The sequence below is a fragment of the Tetranychus urticae genome, chromosome 3 (assembly GCF_039701765.1).
Source record: "Tetranychus urticae isolate SD_2017Ah chromosome 3, NJAU_TeUrti_SD_1.0, whole genome shotgun sequence".
NCBI classification, from domain to species: domain Eukaryota; kingdom Metazoa; phylum Arthropoda; class Arachnida; order Trombidiformes; family Tetranychidae; genus Tetranychus; species Tetranychus urticae.
The window spans coordinates 20549265-20564063 of NC_142960.1; the positions used below are offsets into that span (position 1 = coordinate 20549265).

At 33.4% G+C, this 14799-nt stretch overlaps 4 protein-coding genes across 5 annotated transcripts; 3 read left to right on the plus strand and 1 right to left on the minus strand.

The window, feature by feature from the left end:
* Position 1: 1 nt before the first annotated feature.
* abs (ATP-dependent RNA helicase abstrakt) lies at positions 2-5372 on the plus strand. Its single transcript, XM_015932178.2, has 4 exons — positions 2-121; positions 330-370; positions 445-507; positions 584-5372. Exon 4 carries the CDS (start codon positions 3347-3349, stop codon positions 5222-5224), a length of 1878 nt encoding a protein of 625 aa, XP_015787664.2. The 5' UTR covers positions 2-121; positions 330-370; positions 445-507; positions 584-3346; the 3' UTR covers positions 5225-5372.
* A 1015-nt stretch (positions 5373-6387) lies between these two features.
* LOC107364728 (isocitrate dehydrogenase [NAD] subunit beta, mitochondrial) lies at positions 6388-8453 on the plus strand. The gene is made up of 4 exons (XM_015932165.3): positions 6388-6591; positions 6708-6889; positions 6956-7613; positions 8023-8453. The coding sequence occupies exons 1-4, from the start codon at positions 6532-6534 to the stop codon at positions 8257-8259; spliced, it is 1137 nt and encodes a 378-aa protein (XP_015787651.2). The 5' UTR covers positions 6388-6531; the 3' UTR covers positions 8260-8453.
* A 136-nt stretch (positions 8454-8589) lies between these two features.
* LOC107364739 (uncharacterized) lies at positions 8590-10055 on the plus strand. 2 transcript variants are annotated; one of them, XM_015932182.3, is made up of 3 exons: positions 8590-8865; positions 9321-9645; positions 9706-10055. In XM_015932182.3, exons 1-3 carry the CDS (start codon positions 8792-8794, stop codon positions 10030-10032), a joined length of 726 nt encoding a protein of 241 aa, XP_015787668.2. In that variant the 5' UTR covers positions 8590-8791; the 3' UTR covers positions 10033-10055. The 2 variants fall into 2 exon arrangements, with proteins under 2 accessions (XP_015787668.2, XP_089125609.1); XM_089269483.1 differs by having other exon boundaries at positions 9353-9645.
* Positions 10056-12321: 2266 nt separating this feature from the next.
* Positions 12322-14428, minus strand: LOC107364732 (thioredoxin-related transmembrane protein 1). The gene is made up of 4 exons (XM_015932170.3): positions 13850-14428; positions 13625-13753; positions 13151-13298; positions 12322-12841 (listed from the first exon to the last, which is right to left on the minus strand). The coding sequence occupies exons 1-4, from the start codon at positions 14164-14166 to the stop codon at positions 12599-12601; spliced, it is 837 nt and encodes a 278-aa protein (XP_015787656.1). The 5' UTR covers positions 14167-14428; the 3' UTR covers positions 12322-12598.
* Positions 14429-14799: the final 371 nt, after the last annotated feature.

Sequence of the window (14799 nt, forward strand, 5' to 3'; positions counted from 1 at the left end):
TAAACAAATGTGTATGTACATCAAATACACTTACGCATTTTATGTGAAAATACAATTAATTGATTCATTTTTCTCTCTTTTTTAGGCTCAAAGAATTAAAGAATTAAAGATCAAAGTTAAGGTAAGTTAAATTTTTCATTTATTATGTTTCGTTGATTCTTTTTTGATTAAGTTTTTTAGAATTGCTGCTTGATTTGTTTACCTGTTTTGTTTTACTGTTTTATTTTGATATAGTTTTATATCATAATTTTCCAATTGTTATTTCGATTTATTATGGTTTTTTACAATTATTTTATCATTTACATCATTATATTTTTATTGTACATTAGATTTATGGAACTGACCTATGACTGGGAGTATTTTCGCACTCGTGAGTTTTTCGGCTATGTAAATTTGATTTTTTCAACTAATGGTCTATGTTTCTCATTGTCTCGTTGTTCTTAGATTTTCGTCTCACTTCACGATTTGCTTTTTGCTGTAGCTCGTCCAAGCGTATTTAAGTCAAAAGTATGAAACTTTGATTTTTCAAAAACACATTGAATAATATTATTTTTCTCGTTTATTTTTTCTCTACTGTCTTTAGTGGTGAATCGCAAATGTGCTCTAAAGAAGTGTTCCTCAGCGCAACCAAATGCCAATGTCGGTTTCTTTGCTTTCCCCAAGGATCCATTGCTAGCTACATCTTGGTTCAGCTTATTAAGAGATGGACTTCCTGACCATTGTACCGATGGGCATTGTGGTAACCTCTTCATCTGTTCCTTACATTTCGATGAGTCGTCGTATTATAAACATGGGAACTATATGAGACTATGGCAGAACGCACGGCCTAAATTGATTGAGTTTGGTAGTGAGTTTTTTGTTGATCCTGAGATGCCAACTGAACCTGCCAATGGTTCAACTTCAACTTTCTCTACCAGTGAATCTGTATCAACTGAAGCTGGAGTTCAGGCCAACCTTAAAAGCCAAGAATTAACAGACGTTAAAAGAAAATTAGGTTACCTGGAGAGGGAATATAAGAAACTTCGCAACAACCCACCAGTATCTCACATTGTTAGACATCTTTATTTACTCCAACCTTTAGTGACTCCCGAAGCCTTTACGTTATTTGAATGTGCCGTCAAAAATACAAATGTATCGCCGCAGCAAAGGCGATACACAGTTGATTTGAAACAACTATGCAATGGCCTTACAGCCGAAAGCTCAAAAACGTTCAATCTTTTCAGAGAATTCTTCGCTCTTCCCTCATCGACAACACTCGGTCGATATCTTCAAGACTCATCTGATGAATCATTTACAGCTCCATCCCCATGAACTGCAACTTCATCAGAATCTATTCCAATTCGATCTTGTCATTTTTGTAATCCTAAACGTTCCTTTTCTGCAATTTCCACTTCTGGTTCTGCTACCACTTCATCTGTGCCTGTTCCTTCAGCAACCAAAACACCTTAATTTAAAATTTGTTTTTTTGCTCTTTAATCCTTGCCCGTTATATCCATTTATCCACTTGTAACTTGTAACATGAAATATAAAGAATGTCTATTTAACTTCGAAAACATCTGTATAGATCTTAAAACTCATGTTAGGTGTTTCAATAAACATACAACGACGTGTTTCAACTGATCGACTATAACTGCTAAAATGACATGCTTTGCGTTACCTGCAGAGGTGGAAGGAACAATTTTTAGCGTTATTGAGCCGTTCGCATTATTATGCCAAGTGTAAGTTAGGACAATTCAATTAATCATGATTTTCAAATTAATAATACAAAACATGAACTTTTAATTTGATTTATCTTGCAAGCAAATTTTTCTATTTCAATCTTCATACAGAAAATCTGTAGTTATTAATCGTCACAATAATATAAGTTAACCTCGATGTTGAGTCTAGAAAATGACTTTATTCTGAACAATTTTTGTGTCATTGCAAGATATTTGGATAGATATGTTTCAAGCAGTTGGCCAATTGCATTTCTTATGATTTGTATCAGCAGTTGGTCTGATTCGTCTTTTTGATTTAGAAGCTTGTTCCAATGTTGTAGATAAACCTCCTATTCCTGAATCATCTGAGCTTTCCTTGTCAGAAAAACTGGACTTACGGTCAGTTTTTTGCCATGTTACTTTTTTAACGCTGTTAATCACTGCTGATGATGACTTTTTGGATTCACTTTGATTTGATATTGAATTAGACGATATCACTGACAATGTCAAAGGAGGTGAGGATGAAGAAGATGATGATAAAGGAGAGGAGGAGGTTGAGGTTGAGGTTGAGTTTGTTTTATCATCTTTGTTTATCTTTCGGATTGTTGCTGTTCGACAGCGTTCATTGTTGGTTTCCTTTTTCTCAGTTATTGATGTTACTGGAGTTGAAATTGTTTTTGATTCCCTTCTTGATTGCAAGTATTGTTTGTATTCCTTGAATGTATATACTTTAGACGATTCATTGGATCCAGAGGATTTAATTGGTCGTTTGTCTTTCATGTGATTATCACTTGGAACTAGAAATTTTTTATCAGTAACATTCAATTTATTTAAGCCGACATTTTTTGTCGATTGCCGGTCGCGAGTGATTAGTCGCTCAATAGTTTCAACTGTTGGTTCTGATGGATTTGATTTTTGTACACTAAATGTATGAATAAACGGTAAGACAATGGGTGGTAATGAACAAGTGGAACCCATCACAGGTAACTAAATGTATAGAGATACAAGACTGATTGAAATAACCAAAAGATTGTACAATGAAACAGGAAGGAAGATTTGGGAGTCTGAGGGTTCATTCATGATTCTTTGAACCAGCAATAATGATTATATTCCTTGTTTTTCAATCGATATTTCTAATTTTGTTCATTCAAATGCCATTGACCTTTTTACTTTTTATTTTCCTTCGCAACAATTTCTGCATCATAGCAGTAACCCTGTAACATAGGCATGTTAATGTCATCAATTTGCAATCTACAAAAACTTAACAATTTGACATTAGAGCCATTTAACCTCAACCTTTTCACAGACTCTAGAAACAAGTCAGAGGTTCCGGAGCAACAGTTAATTCACTTCATCTAGGGTCAATTAAAACAGACATTGTTCGTGATCATCATCCTTTATACATGAAAGTTGTGGCCAAAATTTTTACAATGACTTGTATTTCCATGACTCTGAATAATAACTTTTTGCTAATTTACTGAATTAAAATTTAAATTCATTTTATTTATCATAACAATGTATCGATATCGAAACAAACTTATCGATGGTAATCACATGTGATAAATACAAATGTCATTGCTTGTTGAAAAATATAAACATTAACTTTTCGTTTGTTATTTTTATTTGTGAGTGAATATTTTTTAATTATCATGGATTACGATATTATTAGAGAGGATATCAAAAGAAGACGGCGGGAAGCTGAGCTAGAAGAGAATGGCAAATCATCTTCGGAGGAAGAAGAAATGGATACCTACATTCCAGTTAAAGTAAGACGTAAAAATCTCTATGAAAAATATAGTAAAAGTCATCAAACCAGTGAAAGCCATAAATACAGATCTGATTCCAATGATCAAGAATCAAGTCAAGATGTCGAGAGTGACGATCAAATCAAAGCACGAGATAATGTCTCTTTGTGGGATCAACATGCAGAATTAAAGAAACTGGCTGAACAAAAGAAAGATAATGCAACTTTGGAAAAGCAGCTTGAAGAAGAGAGAAAGATTCAAGAAGCTGTTATAGATAAAAGGCCTTTGATGAGCGTTGGTGAATTAGCAAAAGGCATCATATATACGGATCCAATCAAGACTGGCTGGAAGCCTCCCAGATATATCAAGGAAATGTCTAAAGCTAAAAGAGACAGAATATTGCAAAGGTATCACATTTTGGTTGAAGGAGAAGACATTTGTCCTCCTATCAAAACATTCAGAGAAATGAAATTTCCTCGGTGTATTTTGAGTGCACTTAAAAAGAAGGGAATTAAAAAACCATCACCAATTCAAATACAAGGATTACCAAGTGTTCTTGCAGGTAGAGATATGATTGGAATTGCATCGACTGGATCAGGAAAAACTCTTGTATTTGTCCTGCCCCTCATCATGTTTGCTTTAGAACAAGAATATCGGTTACCTTTCATCAAAAATGAAGGTCCTTATGGATTGGTTGTCTGTCCATCTCGTGAATTGGCCAAGCAAACCTGTGACATTATCAAATATTATTGTGAAGCTTTAGAAGCTGATGGTTACCCAAGATTAAGATCATGTCTATGTATTGGAGGAGTATCTATAAGAGATCAAGCTGACATGCTTCGTCATGGTGTTCACATTGTTGTTGCAACTCCAGGTCGTTTTATTGCAATGTTGAACGAGAAAAAAGTCAATTTGGAAGTTTGTAGATATCTGTGTCTTGATGAAGCCGACAGAATGATTGATTCTGGGTTTGAAGAAGACGTGAGAACCATTTTCTCGTTCTTTAAAGGACAACGACAAACACTTCTTTTCTCCGCTACTATGCCAAAAAGGATTCAAAATTTTGCCCGGAGTGCGCTTGTTAAACCTGTTACCATCAATGTCGGAAGAGCTGGTGCCGCTAATCCTTTAGTAACTCAAGATGTAGAATATGTAAAAGAAGAAGCCAAACTGGCTCATATCTTGTCAACATTACAGAAAACACCTCCACCTGTATTGATCTTCGCTTCCAAAAAGTATGATGTAGATGCAATTCACGAATTATTATTTGTTAAAGGAGTACAAGCAGTAGCTATACATGGTGATAAAAGCCAAGAAGAAAGAATCCAAGCTGTTGAAAGTTTTAGGAATCAGAAAGCAGATGTTCTCGTAGCAACTGATGTCTCATCTAAAGGTATAGATTTCGCAAATATCCAGCATGTTATCAATTATGATATGCCTGACAATATAGAAGATTATGTTCATCGAATCGGTCGTACCGGTCGTGGTGGGAAAAAAGGGTTTGCCTCTACATTTGTCAACAAATATGTTGATGAATCAATACTTCTTGAATTGAAGCTTTTATTAATTGAAGCTAAACAGCAATTACCACCATTCTTGATGGCTCTTAGATCTGCCGATGATAAATATCTTCAAGCAGAAAGTGAAACTGGTTGTATGCATTGTGGTGGTCTTGGTCATATTAGTGAAAACTGTCCGAGAGTTGAAGCCGCTCAAAACAAACAAGCTTCAAGTATCGCTAAAGGAAAAGATTATCTTGCTAATTCCGCTGCTGATTGGTGATTTTTATTGTATATATTGGCTTATTATCCGAAAGTTCATTGTAAAATATTCAACACGACATTCGAATTTTCATTGTCTGTATAAAAATCTAACAAATGTACATAAAATATTTATTTAGAACGCGAATAAATTGTACTTTATCAAGAAACGACAACAGCTCCATTAAGCTTTTCATAATCTTTCATAATAAAGATTATGGTGAGTAACAATTGAGCTTTTAATTGGAAAAATTAATCAATCTAAGGTAAAGAACCTGAACTGTCATGACAAGGAAAAAGTCCAACTACTGAGTAATCATAAATTTAGCATATTGATCCAGTTATAAGGGAATTTTCAAGAAATTTAACCCTAGATTATGAATTAAATTTTCATCCTGGATTCATCAGTGTTTTTAATAATGTAATATCGGTCAAGTAATCTTTTTCGCCTTCGCAATCCAAATATAAGACAGAATTAAAAAAAGAAAAGTCCTTCGTATTGCCGGTTCCAGTTTATGATTTTAAGCATCCAAGTCAGCAAAATTTTTGAAAAATTCCCTTATAACTGAATATTCATGCAAATTTCAATCCAAACATAAAATATTTTTGATGCAGACTCGATAACACAAAAGGCGCTTATATGATGGCGTACTTTTTTATAAGCACGGTGCCACGATACGCGTCAATACGGTAATGTATCATGTATTTAGAAATTTGTTGTTTACTTTCTTCACTTTCTTTTCAAATTTCCCTCTCAATGTAACCAGCAAGTAAAATCCTCTTAAAGGTTGTGAGCTGTCCAAGCAAAGAGTAATGTAGAAGAGACTGCGATAGATGAACATAAACGACTATTTAATATGTATAACAATAGGTGGCGCAAAAGAAAGAGTCTCTTTCTTTTCTCTTTCTTTTTAATTATTGAAAAATTGTATTTTAAACAATTAATATTGTACTTTCCAAAAAGAAAGAGAAAAGAAAGAGACTCTTTCTTTTGCGCCACCTATTGTTATACATATTAAATAGTCGTTTATGTTCATCTATCGCTCTCTCTTCCTCCTTACTCTTTGTGTCCAAGCGATATTGTTTGTGCAACTCTTTAAATATTTAACATGTGCTTGCATTGTAAAAGCGGGGTTAAACGTCAAATCCGCTAGATGGGGGAGTTCAGTTTCTCACAACCTTTCAGAGGCTTTACTGTAACCGGCTATTTTGTCTCTTACCCTTATTATGCTTTAAGTCAAATTTTTGATTTAATTGTTCCTTTTAAATTCTAGATATATTATATACTTTTTGTTTATTGTGCTATCAAATTTAGGTGATATTTCAACAATGGCAAATTCAATGACCAGAATCGTTTCAGCTTTACTCAACAGCAGCAAAGGCGCAGAGGTTGGATCTTGTTTTATGTTATTTTTTACCTTCAATTTGATTGTTTACATTTTTGTGTTACTTTTTTGTATTATGTATTTGCAATCATTTTTTGCTTATTCTTATTTTATTTGCAGAAATTACTTACTAGCCGTTTAATCCATTCAACCAGTCCAGTGTACAGTGCAGATGTGAAAGAAAATTATATAAAATGTACTCTAATTCCTGGAGATGGTGTAGGTCCTGAATTGTGTCAAGCTGTTAAAGAAGTTCTTGCAGCCATGCAAACCCCAGTTGTATTCGAGGAAATGTTTTTAAGGTAAATTTTAAAAAAATGAATAATTTAGTAACTTGAACTAATTTATCGCTTTTTCGCCTAATTTAGTGAAGTAAATCCAACAATGAGTGTCCCTCTCGAACAGGCTATCAACTCTATCCACAAGAATAAAATTGCTCTGAAAGGAATTTTATCTACTCCTTTTAGTAGTTTATCTGGTGAATTACAATCGCTGAATATGAAAATTCGTCGTCAATTGGATCTTTTTGCTAATGTGGTTCATGTAAAAAGTTTGAATGGAATCCCAACAAGACATAAAAATTTAGACTTTATTACCATTCGAGAGCAAACTGAAGGTGAATACAGCGCATTAGAACACGAAAGTGTTCCCGGTGTCATTGAATGTATGAAAATTATTACTGAAGCGAAATCACGACGAATTGCCAAATTTGCTTTTGACTATGCGACAAAACATGGCCGTAAAAAGGTCACTGCCGTACACAAAGCAAATATCATGAAATTATCTGATGGACTTTTCCTTAAATGTTGTGAAGAAACAGCTCAATTGTATCCATCAATCAAATTTGATTCAATGATTATTGACAATACCTGTATGCAGCTGGTTTCACATCCACATAAATTTGATGTCCTCGTGATGCCCAATCTTTATGGTAATATTATTGATAATTTAGCTTCAGGTCTAGTTGGAGGTGCTGGAGTTGTTCCTGGAGCAAGTTACAGCTCTGATTGTGTCATCTATGAACCCGTAAGTTTACCCTTCATTTGCAGTAAATCCCTATCGAAAAATGCTAGGCTGAATTAATAAAGATTAGATTAATCTGAATTAGATTAGACCATGCTGGGAAACTTACCCCATTTATCTACAGTTAATCTTCATTCCAATTATTATATACAGCTTGGAAAATAGGTTTTTTCTCATAGTTTTTCATATTCCAAGAGTTAAAGTTTAACTGTCATAGTTTTAAAATCAATCAAGAGTTTGAAGAACATTCAACCAATCATCAAGTTTTCAATTCTAATCATAACATTATTCAATTATTTGACGATGATCAGAATTTTATTGAACAGATTTTTTTATGTTTGCCGCAATTTGAATAAAAATTCTTTCTTTACGATTTCATATCTAATTTCATTTCTTTGTTATTCTTATTCAGGGTGCAAGGCACACTTTTGGTCAAGCTGTCGGAAAAAATATCGCTAACCCAACTGCCATGATATTATGTGCTACTAAAATGCTGTGGCATGTAAATCTTCACAGTTACGCAAGAAGACTTACTGATGCACTTGAAAAGGTTATTAATAGTGGTAAATCCAAGACTCGAGATATGGGAGGTTATGCCAGTACCACCGACTTCACAAGAGCCGTAATCAGTAACATATCTTTCGAGTAAAATCAGTTTTAGGCAAAGAATAAAAGAAGCTCAATAAGTGAGCTTGATATTATGAAAACAGACATTGTTCGTGATCATCATCCTTTATACATGAAAGTTGTGGCCAAAATTTTTACAATGACTTGTATTTCCATGACTCTGAATAATAACTTTTTGCTAATTTACTGAATTAAAATTTAAATTCATTTTATTTATCATAACAATGTATCGATATCGAAACAAACTTATCGATGGTAATCACATGTGATAAATACAAATGTCATTGCTTGTTGAAAAATATAAACATTAACTTTTCGTTTGTTATTTTTATTTGTGAGTGAATATTTTTTAATTATCATGGATTACGATATTATTAGAGAGGATATCAAAAGAAGACGGCGGGAAGCTGAGCTAGAAGAGAATGGCAAATCATCTTCGGAGGAAGAAGAAATGGATACCTACATTCCAGTTAAAGTAAGACGTAAAAATCTCTACGAAAAATATAGTAAAAAACATCAAACCAGTGAAAGCCATAAATACAGATCTGATTCCAATGAAGACTGGCTGGAAGCCTTCCAGATATATCAAGGAAATGTCTAAAGCTAAAAGAGACAGAATATTGCGAAGGTATTGCAAGACCAGAGGAAATATACAGGGTGACAATTCATAACCGAGAGACTTTTTTTCGAGATAACGGGCGAACGGTACATGCAGTGTCCCTCATATTTTTTTCTGGGCATTAGGGCCTCAAAGGTAAATTTTTGGGCTACAGAAATTCGAAAAGTTTGAAATTTCTATGGGATTTTACATAGAAAACATCATTTTTTAGAAAAATTGTAATTTCAACCTCAAAAGGCGATTTTTCTGAATATCGAATGTATCATCTGAATAAATGAGTTTAAAGAACAACTTGTAGCTGTCTGATGACTTTATACAAAAAATCGCCTTTTGAGGCCCTAATGCCCAGAAAAAAATATGAGGGCCACTGCATGTACCGTTCGGCCGTTATCTCGAAAAAAGTCTCGGTTATGAATTGTCACCCTGTATTGTTTTTCTACGTTTTTTTACACAAAACTACAAAGAATCGGTCCATTTGCATTAAAACCGGCAATAGTGAATTTTAAATTATTGTTTTTTCCTATACATCTACCAAACCATTGGGCATTAATTTGCATAAATATGGATGAAAAATCAATAAACTACTATGATTCAATAAAGAGGAATGATCCATCTGTATTGTTACAGTTCCACGATTGGATGGCATATCTATATCCATGTTCTGAATGGAGTATGAAAAATTGGACGGAGATCCTCCAGCAAGTTAATACTGACTGCGGTATGTTTACATGTCAATTTGGAGCATTATTGGCCAGTGGTATCTGCATAGATGATGTACACTATACGGAGGTAAGTTCTTATCCATAATAATCAATAATAATGTATAATAATGTGTATGTGTTTAATTAGAATGATATCAAGGAGGTGAGACAATCCATTTTATGGTCACTGAGCAATTTGTCTTTAAAACTGCAAAATCCCAATCACAAAGAGGGCAGATCAAAACGAGGAATTTATCGCTGTGCTTATTGTCCATTTAAATCCAATCAAAGATGGATAGTTGTGCGGCACATGAATCCAACAGATTCAAAAACCAAAAAAGTTAAACCACCGGCCTGTAAAGCAAGACGCCGCATTGAGAGGGTTGATCGACTCACAGGAGTTTGGAAAGATACCGAACAAAACCAGTTCGGATTCAACAATAAATCACTGACAATATTTCTGACAATAAAGTAAATCGATATTTATTGAATTATTAATCATTATCGCTTAACTATTTTTTATTACTCTTAGAATCGAATTATATCCTACAAAGTCAGCAAAATTAGAATTAATTGCTAATTATTGTTATGACCTTTAAAATCCTCTCAAAGTCTTGCTCAATTTAAATCATTTCAATTTTCAATTATTGATACTGCAGAGCTGTAAATAATAAAGAAAAATATTAAACATTATAAACTTGCCTTTTTATTTGAAAAGAAAATTAAAAATTATGTTTTTAAGTTTACATTGTCTAGACTAGACGCGACTAAGATTAATTGGTCCGACTTTCAACCTCCTAAAACTCCCCAATTTAGCACAAATCAACAAATATTGATTGGATAGATGATGTTGAGTACATTGCCAGTGGTTCTACTGTATGTAAATCTTTTGAGCCGGGAATATAAGTAATGATCAATAAAAAACTTTAATTTGCTTATCGAAATACAAAATTATTATACAAAATTTTGATAAAAATAATTTCTGAATGGTTCGAGTAATGCAACCCATTTTAAGTTTCTCAAATTTGATCCCATCCTTTGCAAGGCTGAGTTATTAATTTTGAGTCGGCACATGATAGGTACGTGGTCGCTGGTACCACGATTCTCTGTCGTATCCTCAATGTCTGAAATTGATAAGTTTTGACTTATCATGATATAATCATATCGGCATTGAGTTCCATTTGAGTTGAAATACGTTGGTGTCATATCCACCGTATTCAATTTGAAGATTTCAATAATTTTGGCTAGTAGGCTCCTAGTAGGCTTTTAATAGGCTCCTATCATGTTCGTTCCCATTCGTATCTCGGGTAATATCAGCATTGAAATCGCCAACTACCAAAATTCCTTGCTGTGGATCGGAATGTTTATCGTCTGCATCCAGACCACCGTGCTTTAATCTGCTAATTACGGCACCTAACTTAATCCAAAAATCGGGGTCCACCACATCCGGAATCCTGTGACAATTTACGAAGCCTACTCCAGCGCGAGTCCGAAGCGCTTGGATCATCGGATTGTTAACTGCAAAAAGATGAGAAAAACTCGGCTCATGAAAAGGTATCACATTTTGGTTGATGGAGAAGACAGTAGTGTTGGCCGATCGAGCAATTTAAGCTTGATCGGTTTTTCCGATCTGAAAAATTCAGTAGATCGATTTATCGATTAAAATCGATAAAGTCGATTTCCCGATTTAGGATTGTTATTGAACATTGCAGGTAAAAGATTTTTTAATCTGGCGCCAATTTTCTGCAGTGTCTCAAACCCACTTTGAGTCCTTAAATCTATCATTGACTAACACATTGTTAGTTAAATTTAGCCTTAAATGATCCAAACTGGCGATTCTGAGTGAGTGATTAGTCAAATTATTAAAAAAAAACAAATTTGGAACAAGTTTTTGCACCGAGAAAATATCCTGAACTAAATCGATCTCTTCATTTTCTTGATCGATCTGAAATAGAGTAGCCGATTTTCGATTGATCAAAACCCAACACTAGAAGACAGAAGCCGACAGAATGATTGATTCTGGGTTTGAAGAAGACGTAAGAACCATTTTCTCGTTCTTTAAAGGACAACGACAAACGCTTCTTTTCTCCGCTACTATGCCAAAAAGGATTCAAAATTTGCCAGGAGTGCGCTTGTTAAACCTGTTACCATCAATGTCGGACGAATAAATTGTACTTTATTAAGAAACGACAACAGCTTAATTAAGCTTTTCATAATCTTAAGAATCAAATTAGTTTTATTCGGGGTCACTTATTCTGACGTTTAGAATAGAAGTATAATTTAATATTATGGATTGTATATTTTTAGAAGCTTATTTACAATTAAAAATAGCCATAATTGATTTAGATATATTTTTCTGTTTAAGATGAGAAATGACATCTAGAAATTATATTCAAGAATATAAATTATAGTAATGAACTTTCGTAAAATGAGTAAACAAAACTCTTAGTAAATAAAGATTATGGTGAGTTAACAATTGAGCTTTTCCTGGAAAAATTAATCAATCTAAGGTAAGGAACCTGAACTGTCATGACAACAAGGAAAAAGTCCAACTACTGAGTAATCATAAATTTCGCATACATTTAGGTTATCGGATGTAAAATTGATTCAAAGGAAGGAGTGATTAATTGAAAAAATATTTTAAACTGTCGATAGAGAGACCAGTTGAAAATAACATACAAGATAACTCACAATGTCAGTGTAATTGGAATGACAATTTAGTGTATGAGTTACATCTTTTTAAATCTTATAAACTTTTCTGCAATTTATGTTAGCTAGAAAAAAACATTTAATTTGATTTCGGTAAATAGCTCAATTTGAATGATCGGAAAATTTAAGATTATGTTTTTATGCGTTTGTTGCAATACATAGCTTTTTTACATAATACAAATCCAGGATTGGGAAAATGAGTCTCATTGTGAGAATTTATTTGTCTGATGGAGCGCACTTAATGGCATAATCATCTTTCGAAAAACATTTTTATTCTAAATAAAAATATTATGACAAAAGATCATCGATAAAACTATAATTCTGACCTAACTTCATTCAGCTTTGGTCTCTTTTACACTTTCCGGTTCTTTAGTGGACGATTCGACTTCGTCAGAGTCGCCCTTCTGTTGTGCGTTTTTCCTTCTTCTTAATTCTTTTTCATCATTGGACAGATTATTGTCTTGGACGTCCTCAATTAAATCTTCTTTTTCTCCAAGGGTTCGAGTTCTTGGCGAGTCCGAGCCACTGGGTGGGTGTTTAAATGGAAACAAGATATCAATGATGCAAACAATAATCTGAAAGAAAATAATAGATATCAATTAAAATAAAATATTTGATTTGTTTGAATCGTGTAAAATACATGTATTTAACAGTTAACAAAGGATATAATTTAGGTGATGACAATGATAATTAAAATGATTTGCCACAAGTTTTGCTGGCATGAAAAGAGATGTGGATAGATATAGAAGATGATAAATTCAACAAAATAAACAGAATAGGGATTTACATTGCAAGAGATTGATCAAACTATAGATAAAAAACAGTATTGACAAGACACGTCGCATAAGAATATTCGACTTTCATTTAAATGATAATAAACTTACCAGTCCTAATATCGTTCCAAGAAGGATAGTTGCTAACGCAAAAAGAACGTATGATCCCCAATAAGGAATGCCATAGTCTTGAACAAGACGGTTATGGACAGCTCTCAAGGCCATAGATATTTTGAAAAAATGTGAAACAATTGACATCCTGAACATTAGAAAAAAAAATTCATGGTTAAAACGAATGAATGATGCAGCGGAAAAGTATAAAAAGAATAGAAAGAATAGTCCAAAAAGTGTAGATAAAGTCAATAGAAAACGATAGATTGTGTAAAAGACAAATCTAAAATCTGAAAATGTCGCACTAAAATTAAAAAACGCGTGGAAAATGTTGCTCACGCCAACAATGTAAAGACATTTCCTATATGAGTTTCCTATTAGATAAGTTAAGCATTTTTTCTAATTTGAAACCTTGCAGAATGGATAAAACAGGAAATTTGAAAGAGAGATGTAAAGTTAGGGAAATTAAATTACTGGATTGAGCTTGGATGCTTCCAATTGGAAATGGTTTCTAAAGTTTGCCATCTTTTCTCTTCAACAAATTCCACGAAAGAATTGGTATCACGGGATCCTTTGTATTGACGGAACTGGCCATCTTTAACACTGTAATGACCAAAATTTGAAAAATAGAATCAGTATCATAGAGAGAAACAGACATATGACAGTGCAAACCATTCAAAAAGATCGATTAAAACTTACTGATAAATTGTTGGTAAAGCTGTAACCATGAAACGACCACTTAAACCGGGATTGGCAGTAACATCAATGTTGCCCACCTTAATATTGAGCTCATCACTCCAAGATGAAAAAGATTCCCAATGAGGTTCCAATGACTGACAAGCTGGACACCATGGAGCATAAAATTCAACCATCCATTCACCTGTCAACAACCCATCCCAATTGTCTTCATTCAGCTTAATAAGTTTACCTTTACGACAAGAGACTTGATTATTAACTAAACAAAAACCAAATAATACAACAATGGTCAGTAACCAGCACTGAGGAGAGAAAGCCATTTGGTTGATTGTGTGTGTTTCTGTGAGCGTGTAAGTAAAATATCTATGTGTGATGTTGACACTTTACAATACAATAGACAAATAGACAACTGTAAACAGATGACAAGACGGAAGAATGATATAGAGGAAAGGTAGAAAACTAAATAATAAAAAGATTCACTTAATTGTCCTCTACAATACTAATCAATCAATAAATCAACAAACTTACAATTAAACAAAAATAATGAAGCAAAAAAGAATAGGCATCGTTACGGAATAGAAAAGTGAAAATAGTAAACCTAACCAGAAAATAAGAACCGGTTTATAACCGACAACGGTTACACTGATCTCTAGTGTTACGAAAATAAACTAAACTGTAAAAAATAAAAATTTCACTTTCATCAAATAATCAATTGTCAATGAAAAAACTTGATTGTAAATAATCAAAGACAGAAGATTAAATAAAATAACGGTACAAGAAAAAAAAATTTACCTTCGACCTGAACTAATGTGCACTCATTAGCAAAAGAAATGCACCGAAATGAGAGTGAAATTAATGTTAATCTGACAACACTCAAGCAGTTTAATTTTTATCCAAATGATCAAAACTCTATCTGGAAAAGCATTTAATTTTTTTCATTTACTATTCCTATT